The 14,745-nt window shown below is 37.3% G+C and overlaps 1 protein-coding gene across 5 annotated transcripts; it reads right to left on the bottom strand.

The window, feature by feature from the left end:
• Positions 1-554: 554 nt before the first annotated feature.
• On the bottom strand, positions 555-13,820 carry LOC131165852 (O-fucosyltransferase 36-like). 5 transcript variants are annotated; one of them, XM_058123975.1, is made up of 4 exons: positions 12,226-13,791; positions 4,080-4,329; positions 1,125-1,310; positions 555-935 (listed from the first exon to the last, which is right to left on the bottom strand). In XM_058123975.1, exons 1-3 carry the CDS (start codon positions 13,554-13,556, stop codon positions 1,134-1,136), a joined length of 1,758 nt encoding a protein of 585 aa, XP_057979958.1. In that variant the 5' UTR covers positions 13,557-13,791; the 3' UTR covers positions 555-935; positions 1,125-1,133. The 5 variants fall into 5 exon arrangements, 3 of the variants coding, with proteins under 3 accessions (XP_057979958.1, XP_057979957.1, XP_057979956.1); XM_058123974.1 differs by having other exon boundaries at positions 555-797; XR_009139663.1 differs by lacking the exon at positions 4,080-4,329 and having other exon boundaries at positions 555-797.
• Positions 13,821-14,745: the final 925 nt, after the last annotated feature.

Here is a 14,745-nt window from a genome sequence, read left to right as displayed (position 1 = left end):
CGATTATGAATCGATTTAAATGAGTCAAATTTGATTCAAATAAATAAACTTTTATTCGTTTTGCCACGTCTAGATAGAGCAAATCTTATTCAGCTAACGTAAAGGAATAACCTCCATCCATTCAAATTCTATAACAAACATTAAGAATGGCTGTCATAAAAATTAATTCAATTTACATGAAAAATGTAAATGAAAGCGATATTAACAACTTCAAGAAACTGCTACCTGAATTAGAGTTTGGAAAAAGGAAAACCATCGAAAATTTGAAACACTACCAACAAATTGATGTGCAGGAGAAGAGGCAGGTGCTGTAGTGAAAGAGGGATCATGTATAGCTTAATCATCAAAAGCTACTCACTCTAAGCTTGTAAATCTATAGAGAAACCCTAGATTAGCAAAGACGGATGTAATTTGTTGCTGCAATGCAGGTTCTTCAATCAGCTCAGTTGAGGAGAATAATTTTGGAGATAAAGAAATTAATAGTTTCGTTTTCCGAATCCAGACTGAGAAAATGCAATCTACCCTCCAGATGCAATGTAATTTTAGATTCAGAATCAAGAAAGCAAAAAGAAAAGTAGTTTATTACTTCCATTGCAATAGACATCTAGAACTTTTTCCAAAATACTTCTCTAGAACATATCTCGAGTTTAGAACATTCTGTTGAAGAAGAGTACTACTGAAAAAATATGCATCACAATTCACAACAAGGACAAGAAACCTATTTAACTCTTCTTGAAATCTGCTTTTGCTGCATCATCTGTCCATGATAGAATCCTGCCTCCAAAGGGGGTCCAAACCTGTTTATTAACATTCCAGTTGGTACAACCCCAACACCGTGAGAGAGAGAGAGAGAGAGAGAGAGAGAGAGAGAGAGAGAGAGAAGGGTATATACACGATAGGCTAAACTCACAAGCACAAGGTGAATACACCATGTCCTGAAAAAATAAAATAATAATAATACAAAAAATAAGCCCGACATGCCAATTCTATTATCATATGCTACAACATATGTCAACAACATTCACACACTTGGGCGAAACCATCTTCAGCAATGGGCAATTACATGGAGCAAAGATGAATCAAAGAAGGCAGTCGAGAGTGGTGCAACAAGGGACACAACTAACCTCTGGACATCATTCATTCCCTGCAATGAAGTTTGGCAGTTCACCTTGGCAAATGTATTCATCACAGAGCGATGCCCATCCCCAGTCCTTCCGAAGCCTCAGAATGTCCTCTGTGAAAGTGGATCCAGAAGATCCAATAAACACACTAGACATCGCACAGATTGTTTTATCCAGCATGGCTTCCACCTTCATGATAAAATGTTAAACATAAGAACAACTAATAATAAGCAAACAATAAATATAACATACAAAAATTCAATACACGTGGCAATTGGCAAAACAATTTTTCAGGTACATATCTAGCTCAAAATTTTTATACTCGAAATAATTGGCTTTCTTATTATCAGACCATTCGTTTGATTTTGTTGTTCAGCAAAATGTGGCAGACTTGGGGAGAAAAATAAATACGCAGATGGAATCCATTACAGTAAAATGTGGTGAATAAGTTTATAAACATTAAACACTAATAGAGAAGCAATACAAGAGCCTCCTGATTCCGTTACAGGTGGGTAAATTAGATGGTTCAGAGTCATGCACTATTGTTTTTCAGAGGGGAAAACAAAAATATTAACATGGTAAACAATCCACAGCTAAATAGATTGATCTGGGCCATTCACAAACATGGAATATGCAAGCATGCAGAGTTATAGACACAATTTTTTAAGGGAATTATGCTTACCTTATGTTTGGAGAGGCCTTGGATTTAGATTTGTATGAATTTGGATAAAATGTAATAAAAATTGTTTTGAAATTTGTCCAAATCCACCAAAATCTAAATCCAAGGTCTGAAATTCATACTCCCAAAAGCTGAATTAGAGAACTTCCTGTTTACCATTGCCTTATACATAATCTTTTATGACTCAAAAGATTTTATAATTGTGTTGTCATAATTTTTAGGGATTTGATTCGATAAAAAAAAATTAAATGGATTTGATTTTATTTTTCATATAGATTATTTCCTTTTTGATTTAATATTATTTCATAAACGTTTTTTTCCTTATTTTGTAATAGGAGAAAGCCTATGTAAAGGCTTGATGTGTGACCATGTGAGAGATTTAATTAAGCCCTACATCGAGTCTTGCTTTGATTTCATCTCTCTCTCTCTCTCTCTCTCTCTCTCTCTCTATTTTCCCATTATTTTCTGTTAACCTTCTGTTTGTTTTCTATTAATTTTCTATCATTTTCTTACTGAGTCTCTGTTTCTTTTTGGTTCTGCATCACTTTAACATTGCCACATTGCATTCAAGGAAACCAACAATCATTTTAACTTGTTTCTTATAATTGTCAAAATCATATGATTGTCAATTCAAATCTATGGTTTGATTTGATTCCTTAGCCTACTGGCTCAAATGTAGCAAGTAGGTAAATTGAAGAATGCAAGAATTGACCAACTCATATTTTCAACTCAAATTATATGTTTACAACTCAGAAAGCAGTCATGTCAAACATGGGCCTAACATATCCAATTGATTAGTCAAACTCATCTATTTAGAAAACCCAAAGAGAAAAATGTCTTGAGACCTGGAGGTCACGGGTTTGAGGCGTGGAAACAGCCTCTTGCAAAAATGCAAGGTAAGGCTGCGTACTATAGACCCATTGTGGTCCGCCCCTTCCCTAGACCCCGCATACGCGAGAACTTTGTGCACCGGACCACCCCCCCCCCCTTTTTTTTTTTTTAGAATCCATAGTCTTCAATTATTCTATTTTCCTTGAGATAAATCTATTCATACACTTGAAGTGTTTGGATGTGAACATTTTTTGACTTTGTGATATTTCAAAGGCAAATTATCTTTATTTTTTGAACTTTCTAATAAATAATACACTTTCATATATAAATAGATATGCATGTGCAGGCCTAATAGAGCACCTATCTATGAGGAGGGGAGAGTTACTTATTGTTTCTAGCATGAAAAGGGCTAGGAGTAGGCCTAAAATAACTTGGAATGAGGCAATGATAAAGGATTTAATAGCCCTTAATCTAATAGAGGAAAACACTCTCGATCAGGTGAATTGGTGGAAAAGGATTTTCACGTAGCCAACCTCACCTAGTGGGACTAAAGGCTTCTTGTTGTTGTTGTCGTTAGATTTGGATAAAACTCAATAAAACTTTATATTCCATTTCATTTAAATCTAGACAATTCCAAATCTAAAGTCTAAATCCCAAGCTCCCAAACACTAAGATTGCGTTTGGGAGCATGAATTTTAAACCTCAAATTCGGATTTCTATGATTTGGGTGAAAGTACAATTTTGTATTTTATTTCAACAAAATACTGACAAATTCAAATCCAAGGTTTGAATTTAATGCTCCCAACATGAGAAAAATGTATTTTGCATATTAACATATGCATGAGGAATTTACAACTGATTTTCAGAATTTGTACTGAATCTCACATTACAAAGCAAACTCGGTCAACAAACTTAAGATTGTAAGTCACAATTTGAATCTCAATTTAACAACCTACCCTTTTTTCTAAGCTAGCACAAGTTTCAGCTAATTCTTTTCCCAACAAGAATTCAATGACACATTAAATCCAGGTGCTTCAGTCAGAATTTCATCACATGACAATCAAGATGCTTCAATTGAAGGGTCACGTTCATCATTGATAGCACCTCGCTATATACAAAACCATTTGTGGACCATATTCTGACAGACTGCAATGATTTAATATCCAGGATGTAGCAAATCCAAATTCCAAAACAGATGCCATAATGTCATTTTTGTCTTTTATTTGAACCAGCAGTAAAATTACATGCACTCACACAAAACTAAGATAGGTGAGAAGAATTGACTTTCAAACGCAAACATGGGCCTGAAATTTTGCATGTAACACAGTGAACGCTTGTATAGAAAAAGTCCCAAAAGAAAAATACAAACCAGGGAGGGGAGAGGGAGGTGAGGAGGAATCCAAGAAAATACTGACAAAAAGGAAAAGGTAAAGGAAACATAAGCTAACCTGGGAATCTTGCTCAAGGCCATGTCTGTAGAGCAAAGCATCCCATTTTTCAGCTGAATTACGAGCTGGCCGTTTAACAAGTGGAACATATTTTCCTTTCAACATAATTAGTGATTGCAATAAATTGGTTTCACTTTCTGCTGCATCTGTGGAAAGATATATGACTGGCGTGTTGGCCCTTTCAACCACCTGACTAATGCAGTCCGCAGCTTGAGGAATAGGGAAAAAGCAACTTGGGCTTTTAGCATTGCTGACAAAAGAAACTAGAATTGTTATGGAGGCATTATATTGAAAGGATTTCATAGCAAGTGTACATGCATGAAACACCAACACTAACTGAAAATCGATAAAAGATGTAGTTGCTCAAAAGGTTGGAGCATGGCTGAGCATTTTTTCAACTAGCCAATCTAAATTATCCAGTCCACGAGCATTTTTCTTCTAAAAATTGATGTAGGCAAAACAAAACCAGAAATAGAGAGCAATTAAGGGAGAAAACCAGAGAAAGGAGAGAAGGAGAAGAAATACAAAGGGAGAAGGAAAGAAGATGCTGCAGCACAGCACTGAGAATAGAACCGAGTAGCAAAGGCAAACAGAACAGAAAGTATACATAACAGAAAATTAGTAAGTACAGATTAGAGAAGAGAACTGAGAAATAATGAAAGTTTGAGGCAGAGAACAGAGAGTAGAAGGGAGGAAGAAGAAGAGCAGAGGGAGAGCTGTACCTGAGAGAGAGAGAAAGAGAGATGGAAAACAGTCAGGATTTCTGGAACTCAAATTCATAAATAACTGTTCCATACAATACACAAAAACACTATTTATATACCCAATACTACAAGTCTACAACTAACCCAAATAATTACAAAATAACTCAACTAAAAAAAAATATGGTGGCCTAGAATAGTTTGCAATCGATCCTCCATCAAACTACCCTTGTTAGAAAAACTCTTTTTGAGTTTTACAGTGGTGCAAAAAGAGTGTGGTATGAGTATCAATAAACCATTCAACTTGTAATTTCACATTTTCCATTTTCAGCTCACATGCAAATATCAATGCCAATTATTGCAATTCTCCTCAAGGGGATTCCAACCCTGATGAAGCCGATAGAAGAAGTATCACACTTTGGAAGATGATTGAAGGCTTGGGACTATGTCTCACAAGCTTATCACAAGATTCAACTATTTCATCCCTCTCAAAAGCACTTGTGTTGAATTAAATTCCTAATTTTAACACTGAATTTTGTTGTCTCCTGGGAATCTTCTACAGCTTGAACACATTGTTCCATTGCATTTGCCTGCCTTTCAAGGACGGTGTTACTAGTTACTACAGTACTTTAGTGTTACTGCTCTGAGTTATTGTTGTGTTAGTAAGTGTGAGTTGGTGCATGAGTTAGTCAGGGTCATATGGTCATTGTTATGTACTTGGCATTTAGTATAAATAGAGAGAGACCTATCATTGTGATTAGGTCTTCCAATTTACTCAATTTTTCAACATGGTATCAGGGCATGATTTTGAGACATAAACCCTAATTGCCACAGCCACCATCAAACCGAAGCCTAAAACCCAAATTGCTGCATGTCCACTATCGTATGAGAATTGCCAGCATCACCATAGGCCTGAAAACCAGCCAGCAGCTGCTGGAAGCCACAGCAGTCGCCTAAAACTTCCTGGACTACACAGCCAATTCAGGAACACGTAATTCCCTTTAAAGGGCAGCCCGGTGCACAAAGCCCCCATGCATTTAGGGTCCGGGGAAGGGGAAGAAACAATGGGTCTATAGTATGAAGTTTTACCTTACATTTTTGCAAGAGACTGTTTCCACGTCTTGAACCCAGGACCTCCAGGTCACACAGCAACAACATAATCCCCTTTAGATTTTGCAAAATCAACATCACTGATCACTACTGAAATCCCATTTCCGGAGCTGCTCTCATGCACCCTAGGCTGGTTGAAGGCAGCAGGGCCAACCCAGTACGAGCTTCTTCCAGGCATGTCTCTGGCCAAAGTTGCTCCTGTACTGTTCGAAGCCTCTATAAACATGTTTTTTGGGTGATGGTATTTTATCCAAAGATCTCACTTTTTTACTTGGTCATGTGCAGCACTCCAGAAATGATTGTTTGGTACTACCCAAGGCTATTTCTCAATGTTTATTGAATTCCCTATGTGCATGAAACAGTAGTATTTTCTATGTTTGTGATTTATTTAGTCGTTTATCTTGTTCATCATGTGTTTGTGGTTTGCTCCGGTTGTCAAAGGTTGTGTGTGTCGGTTGCAGCCCATGAATTCCAGAAGTAAGTTTTCGCTGTGTATTTCTGATTTGCTGCAATGTCAAGGTTTTGTGTGTGTTGGAATGGAATCCCTAAATCCAAAAAGTATCTTTTGCTTATCAGCCACTTGTTCAGCCGTTGGTGAACATCATACGATAACAGTCTTAGAGTAGTGTTCAAGGTTCTGTCAGGCATCCCAACAAGTATCTCATCACATAGCATCTTTTGCTAAAAAGGGTAATCCTACAGCCGGCATGTCATCTGGTATCTCAGCCACTAGTCCATGGGTTATTGATTCTGCAACCACTGACCATAGGACATGTGTAGTCAACTTTTTGTCTGCCCTCTAGTAATCATAAAATCTACCTTGAGTTACTCTTGCTGATGGGTCCACTGCTACAGTATTTTTTAAATTTTTTATAAATTAAGTACCATACATTAACCAAGGTAGATTTGGAAGTTTAGCATTACAACATGTTAGATCAGACCAATAATAGTTATAGAAACTGATTGAAACTGAAACTGATACACTAGAAAGAAACAAAACTGCCAAGACCCTCTATTCTATCAGGCTAAGAACACATCAGACCAGAATGTCAGATGCTAAGTTACCTATCAGCAGATCAACTCATCATAGCCCAAGCAACGTGTTCTGACATCACATACAACTTGAATTGCTATTGACTCTGGGTAAAGCTTCTTGCCTTTAAAAAACATTTCTAGCTTTCCATGAATGGTTGCAGCTTATATTAGCTTATGTATTTCCTCACTTTTTGAGCATCCCATAGCTGAAAGTATTCCAAGGTTGTCATCCTAGTTTGTTAGAGCACCATGAAGCTTCAGCATAGAACTAGCATTTTGATAGGCCAGCTTAAGCACTGAATATTCGAAAAACAAATGGTCCCTAGATTCTAGGCATAGTCCACAAATTTTACAGATAGGCCCCCTGCTACAATTAAGAGGATAGGAACAAGAAATCCTACTCCTTCCATCTATTCTCTTCTATTATGTAAATTTCTATATCCCCCTTTCAGTCTCATGTCCGTTAGCAAGATAAAAAGTCACTAAATTGTTTTGTAACATTCTTTCCTGACTCTATTGTTATTTAGGATTTGAAGACGAGGAAGATGATTGGCACTGGATGTGAGGCTAGTGGACTTTACTACTTTGAGTTGTTCTCTTCTCCTATTGCCTATAATGTCACTTACACCACCTCAAATCAATTGTTGCCTTGGTAATCCTTCATTGGACAAGTTAAAACAACTAGTTCCTACTATGACTTTTGGTCTAATCTTGGGTGTGAGTTTTATTTACTGGGGAAGCATCATCATGTGCGCATATAAACGAGTAGTTAGCCCTTTAATTTTAGTCCATTCCGATGCTTGGGGTCCAAGCCATGTTACATCAAAGTTGGGGTTTCAATACTATGTTACATTCATTGATCGCTACTCTAAGATGACTTGGTTGTATTTCAATACCCAATTCAATACCTATATGATTAACTCTAGTATCATCTGTCAGACATCTTGTGCCTGCACTCCACAACAAAATGGAGTTGTAAAGCAAACAAGCAAACATTCTTGAATTGTTTCATATCGTATCGTATCAAATGAACGTCCTCAAAGTTTTTCGGAGAGATGTCGTAACCACTATTTGCTCTCTCGTCAATAAAATGCAACCTTTGTTGTTGGTGATAAAATCTCATATTTATTTATCTCCCTAGAGGCTCCTTTGTCCTCACTTCCTCCTCATATATTTGGTTGTGTGCCATTTGTTTATCACTTAAGTCCAAGAATGGATAAGTTGGATCCTTGTTCTATATAATGTATTTTTTTATGGGCTATTCTTGTACTCAAAAGGGATGTTGATGTAATACCCTTGCTTTACATCGATTCTTTGTCTCTGCTAATGTCACCTTCTTTGAGTCTACACCATACAATTGAGTCCTTGAGTTGTGTTGATCCGAGTCCTTTCCTTTGCCAAGCCTTCTAGATCCTAACCTATCTCTACCCAATCGTCTTGCATCTTCCTCCAATTTGAGTCCTTTTCTTCGTTTGGATCACCCTAATTTGCTGGTGTGCACAAGATGACTTGAGAACGTCCTCTAGCTTCTACTTCTACGCCTCAATTTACCTCACTAAATGATCCTATTTCCTAAGATGTTGATCCTCCTATTGCTGTTTGGGAAGGTAAACACACATGTATCTGTCACCTAATCTCTAATTTTGTTTGTTATAATTTTTTGTCACCCTCTAATTACTGTTTTGTTAATATTATGTCTTCCACTGCTCTTCCAAAATCTATTTCTGAGGCCATATCTCATTTTGGGTGGAGGACTGCAATGGCTGAAAAGATGCATGTGTTATAGGATAATAATACTTGGGAACTAATGCCCATTCCTCTCAGTAAGTTTGTAGTTGGTTATCACTAGGTGTATCCCATGAGACATGAATGTCAATCCAGATGGGTCTGGCTCATTTGAAGGCTAGTCTTGCTGCTAAGGGATACACTTAGGTGTACAGTTTGGACTATTTTGACACATTCTCCCTAGATGCCAAACTTGCCCCAATTCGTTTGTTCATCTCCTTAGCCACCACATTAGTTAGATATGAAGAATGCCTTCCTACATGGCGATCTTTTTGAGAATGGCTATTTGGAGTAGTCACCTGGGTTTGTTGCCCAGTGGGCATCACAATCAATGCATCGACTCAAGAAATCCTAGTTTGGTTTAAAGCAATCCCCTAGAGCATGGTTTGGTCCATTCAGTGTTGTGGTTCTTAAGTTTGATCTTCAGCGATGGGCAAACTATAATCATCATACTGCTTTTAGTAGGATTTTGCTCATTGTGTCCGTGGATGATATTGTGATTACTAATGATGACAATTAAGGCATCCAGCGCCTGAAGCATTTTCTACAAACTAAATTTTATACCAAGGATTTAGGGCCATTGAACTACTTTTTGTATATAGAAGATCTCATATGGAAACCGTCTTGTTGGAGAGGAAGTATGTTCTAGACCTTTTGGATGAGACTAAATTTTTGGGATCCATACTTGTTAATACACCTATGAATCCTAATAGAAAGTTAGTGCTAGATGTGGGTGATTTGTTGGCTGACCTTGGAAGATACTAAAGACTTGTTGGAAAGTTGAATTTTCTCATAGCCATTTGACCTGATATATCTTGTGCAACAAGTGTTACAAGCCAATTTCTTGATTCTCAAGAACAATTCATTGGGATGCAGTCATTCAGATCTTGAGATACCTCAAAGGTGCATGTGGTCTCTTATATAAAGATCGGGGTCACACTTATGTTCATGGAAGTACATATGCAAATTGGGCTACATCATCTTTTGACAAAAGGTCTACAACCAGATATTGTGTTTTTGTTGGTGGCCATTGTAATGTACTTGGCATATATTATAAATAGAGGGAGAGACCTATCATATTGGATCTTTCATTTTCAAATTGATAATCCATAACAACCATGAATTCAGGGTCACTTGCAATTTCCTCATTTTTTCGTGATTGGTGTAGTCCATAACAACAACAATTTCTGTTTCTTTCTTTATAGGCTATTTTGACAATTTTCGTTCACCTATAATTTCCTCTTTCTGTGATCATATTCCATAACAACTTCAGTTTCATGCTCAATGGGCTATTTTGAGATTGGAAGTTCATGTTGTCCAAAATAAAAACTCTTCCTTCTATTGAGATGAAAGACGATCCCATCATATCAGTCAGGGAAGAATTTTGACATTAACAAGTTTTTCATTCTAAGTCAAACAAAGGTTCGAGTTTTACCTTGTTGTCTTCAGTAGTGTTGTATTCTATCCCACCACTAAGCCACATGGCCCACTAAGCCACATGGCCCACAAGCTTATATTCAGAATAATATCAAGATAAAACAGCCAATCTATGAACTCTCTCTTGGAAAAATATCCATTGAAACAAGCACCATCCTCAAGACAAAGCATGTAAGCCCATGTAGCATTTCTCAAATTCCTATCTTGCAAAATATAAAAATGTTCGCTTCCTAGTTGTGAGTTCTCCAATTTATCAACAATAATCTTGGATGTCTTGCCAAATTTCAAAAATTCAGAATCAAACCTGACTTTAGAGGCTGATAGTGCTGAATTTATCCTTCAAATATATGTATCAAACAATTGAAGCTGGATTCATTCAAACCAACATCAAATTATCATGGAGGAAAACCAAATTGTCAAAAAATACTCAAAATATCAGGGTTTGTCACCAATCTGAATGCTGGCAGCCCTTCAAAACACTGAAAGTCGCAGTGGAAGTCCAAATTATCATCGATAGAGTCAACTTCTGGCAGTTCTGGAAGCAAGAGAAGGCAGCTCCAGCAAGGCTCCTCCATGATGAAATTCCAGCTGGTGGCAGATCCAGGAGCTGGTCAGTCAAGTGGTGATGCTGGTGAGTCAAGAGAACAGCAGCAGATCTAAGATTCAGAAAAGGGTCGGCTGGAGTTCCTTTGAGTGGCGCATGAGGGCCACACTTGTCAGGTGAGGGTAGAATTGCAGGAACGGGGTTTCAGTGATGTTTGTATGCAATGGTGAAGGAGGTGTCCTGAATTGAAGCCTGGAAATTAGGGTTCCAAAATCAGGGGCAAAATGTAATTTTCTGGAAATTTTGCAGTTGATGAATAGCGTTTCAAAATTTGAACTTTCTTTGATTTCTGAACTTGGAATGCTTTGTATGAGTTGCAATTGTGCAACAATACTTACAGCAATTGGAATTTAATCAAATTAACTGTTCTAGCCTGTGACAAGAATGGCAGTGCTCTGGTTTTGGCTTTGATGGCTGCAATTGTGTGCTTTGCATATGGCACGGCACTCGTGGTTGGGCTCTAATACCAAATTGATGTAGGGCAGCACAAGAATCAGAACTAGAACGAGAGAGAGAATTGAGATAGAATTAAGGAGAGCAACAGAGAGAGGAGAGAAGAAATAAGAAGCAGGAAGGAAAGAAGATGCCGCAGCACAGCACTGAGAAATGAGAATAAAACGAAGTACAGAAGACAGACAGAACAGAAAGATAAGAACATAATCGATAAGAGAATTGAGAGAGAAAAAAAGTTAGAGACAGAGAACAGAGAGTATAAGGGAGGAAGAAGGAGCGGGGAGGAGACTGTACGAGAGAGAGAGAGAGAGAGAGAGAGAGAGAGAGAGAGAGAGAGAGAGCAGTGAGGATTTCTGAAATTCAAATTGATAACTAACTGTTCCTATAATACACAAACACACTATTTGTATACCCAATACTACAACTAATGCAAATAATTACAAAATAACCCCAACTAAAGTAGAAAATTACAAAATAACCTCAAAGTACTAAAATAAACAAAATAACCCTAAACCAACTAAAATTCTAAAATATCTAAATTAACTAGTTTAAAACAAAATCCTTCATTTCTAAATTTTCAAACAAACTATAGTCGCCCAGAATAATTTGTAATCGATCTTCCATAAAAAACCTTACATGGTACAATATGCTACTGTCTCAACAGACACTCGGTCATGTAAAAATATATTTGTGATGCCTCTTAAGTCTCAACAAAGAGATGTTTCATCACAAAAAGGTACAAATAGGTGTTGTCACAACTTTCCATAAGGGATATACAAATTACATATAAATTACTTTCCTCTGTGAAGTTTACAGATTCCAACAGCTTGAGACCACAATCTATCCCGTGTAGCACAAAATTACACTAGAAGGTGCAGAAATAAATTATACCCATGCTGGAATCAATAACAAAAGCATTGATATTTCTGTTGATTCCATATTCCACACTGTTAAACGAAAAAGGACTCATGCATATTTCTTGAGATATTAAAATAGAAAGGTAGACAGAAGAAATGCTTACCAAAACTTCAAAAATCCATGTCTCCGGAAATGAAGGGCTATAAAATTATTTCCCAAGAAAGTCTGAATAAAACGCTGGGCAGTTAGCATAATTAGGCGACTTGGTTCAATCAAGGTCCTGCATTTGTGAGCAAGAGGACCACCCGGTTGCATCACCCACTCTCGTTCAACATCAGCAAAGAACACATCTCCAATTGCAATAACATCATCATTAGAAGAAAATTTTGAACGAACATCTTCAACCGTCCTTTTACTTGGCTTCTTAGTGTCCTCATTCCAGACAGAGTGAAGCTTACCCATTGAAATCCCCAATGATTTCAACTTCTTAACATGTTCTTCATCCACAAAACAAGGTGCTGGTGATGAGAAATAACACAGGAATCTATCTATGTGCACATGGTTCTTCCTAGTTTCAGAAAATTCTTCAAATGGCATGACAACCTGTCTTCCCAAGCATTTGTTAATGTGATCAATATCCAGCACCCGGTTGTACTGATAATCAACTTTGGAGCTGGGAATGACTAAAATGCGGTCGAGAAGGGCTGCAAAGAACATGTGCTTCTCTAAACAAATCAAATGGTTTGACATCTGCCCGGACAAGCAAATTGCAAACAGGAACTTATTTGATTTTGGTTTCCATTCTACAGTTCTTCTTTCCGAGAACTTGTCATTCACCTTTGGGCATCTATTGTAACCATAAGGCGCAGCCAAACCAGATTTGACATATTCATCGGCCAACTGCGAGGAGTTTCCAGATCGATGGGAAGACAACAAAGCCTGTTCAATCTGTTTATTTAATGAAATCTGCTTGAGCAACGCAGCCTTGATATCTTCAAGCAGCGGGAGATCTTGCCTCCCTAACGCAGAACTCGAATTGGGGTTGTTAGAAGTGGAATTGACAGGAGGAATGACGCTAGAAGAATTCGAATGAAATGATGCCAGATTATCAACAACAGTAGTACGGTTCCAGAGACTAAAAAGCCCTAATTGCTGCTGCCTTAACAAATACAATGCTTGCAACTCGGATTCTCGCATCCGACTGCCGACCGAATCGACGCTCCAAACACCATCAGAACGAAACAAACTCCCAATGTCCAGAGAGAAATAAAGGACGACAATTAAAAGCGGGATGCAGATGGCGAGTAGAAGGTACCTTCTGTAGTTGAAACCAAAGTTTAATCCAGACCAGAAGGAGAAACGGCGAGCAATCCCAGCGCCAAAATCGTCAATGTCGAAGGCGGAGCGATGGATGGGCAGCTTCGTGTCGTTCTGATCAATCAAATTTTGCCGATCTTCTTCTTCATCCGAAGAAGAAATTGACTCCCTCTCCATTGAGAGAGAGAAAGTGAAGAAGTCAGTGATGGGTCTCCTCTAACCTTCTCCCAGCGGCTTTCAATTTGCGTGGCAGCGCGAGTACAGTAGTTTGTGTGGTGCGGTGTGGTGGGTGGTGGGTGGTGGGTGGTGGGGTGTCAATCATCCATAACCATAATTAATGATCTGAGAATCATGAAGATGGAAGATGCATCGGCAAGGAAGGAGAAAGGAAGGAATCGGGTGAACCAGTCGGTGGGTGGAAGAAAATGACAACCCGACCCGACAAGGGCCCAAAACCCGACCCTCCTTGACCGGTTTCTGGCCGGCAGACCACAAGCTTGGGGCCCTGGGCGAGCTGACAGATCGACCCTCTTAGTATGGTCCATAATTTTGACTATCAACAAACAGTATGAAAATAAATAAAATATATAGTAATAAATTAATCATTAACATATATTAAAATAAATTTTTATTTTAAAAAAATTGATGTAAAGAGAAAATACAATAAAATATATATATATTTTTTCAAATAAAATTATTATTTAAGTGGAGCTTAAAATTTATAATCTTTTGTCATTGTTACAATTTTCTTTCTAACTTTTTTTTTTTATTCAAATAACATAAAAAAAAACAAGGAAGCCCAATACAACTAGGTTACAAAGAATTTATTATGAGCAAACTACAACTGAGATCTCCAATTTTTTGTAGCTAAACTCTTAATCAAATTTAAATAATTATGATTTCAATTCTAGTTTTCATTATTATTTTAAACTTGTAAAATTCAAAGTGGTTCATTTAAACTTCCTCGGGATAAAGGATGAAGCAAAAGGTTAAAAAACATATTATTGATGAACATAAATTCAAAAAATCTTATTAGAATTTATTTCATGGTATAACACAATATAAACAAGTCGAGTCTTAAGCTCAGTAATTTTCCTTTGGACTACTCCTATTTGAGATGGTTCACGGTTTTCAAATCCTTTTAGTAGAGATCTTCCTGAGTTTTAGCTATTTTTTAACAAAACAATCAAATAACTACATACATAGGGCAAAAAAAATAGTTAATTGTAACCTGCTTTCATAATTATATTGTAGTAGACACCTATAGATTGAGAAGTAATCGGGCAAAAAAAAAAATGAGACAGGTACTATTGATCATATAAAATATGAAGCCAACTTGTTGAAGCATGGTTTTAGTTGGTATAAG

Source organism: Malania oleifera, chromosome 10 (assembly GCF_029873635.1).
Source record: "Malania oleifera isolate guangnan ecotype guangnan chromosome 10, ASM2987363v1, whole genome shotgun sequence".
Lineage (NCBI taxonomy): Eukaryota > Viridiplantae > Streptophyta > Magnoliopsida > Santalales > Ximeniaceae > Malania > Malania oleifera.
Note: the sequence above shows the minus strand (reverse complement) of the source record. Positions and strands in the feature narration are given on the sequence as shown.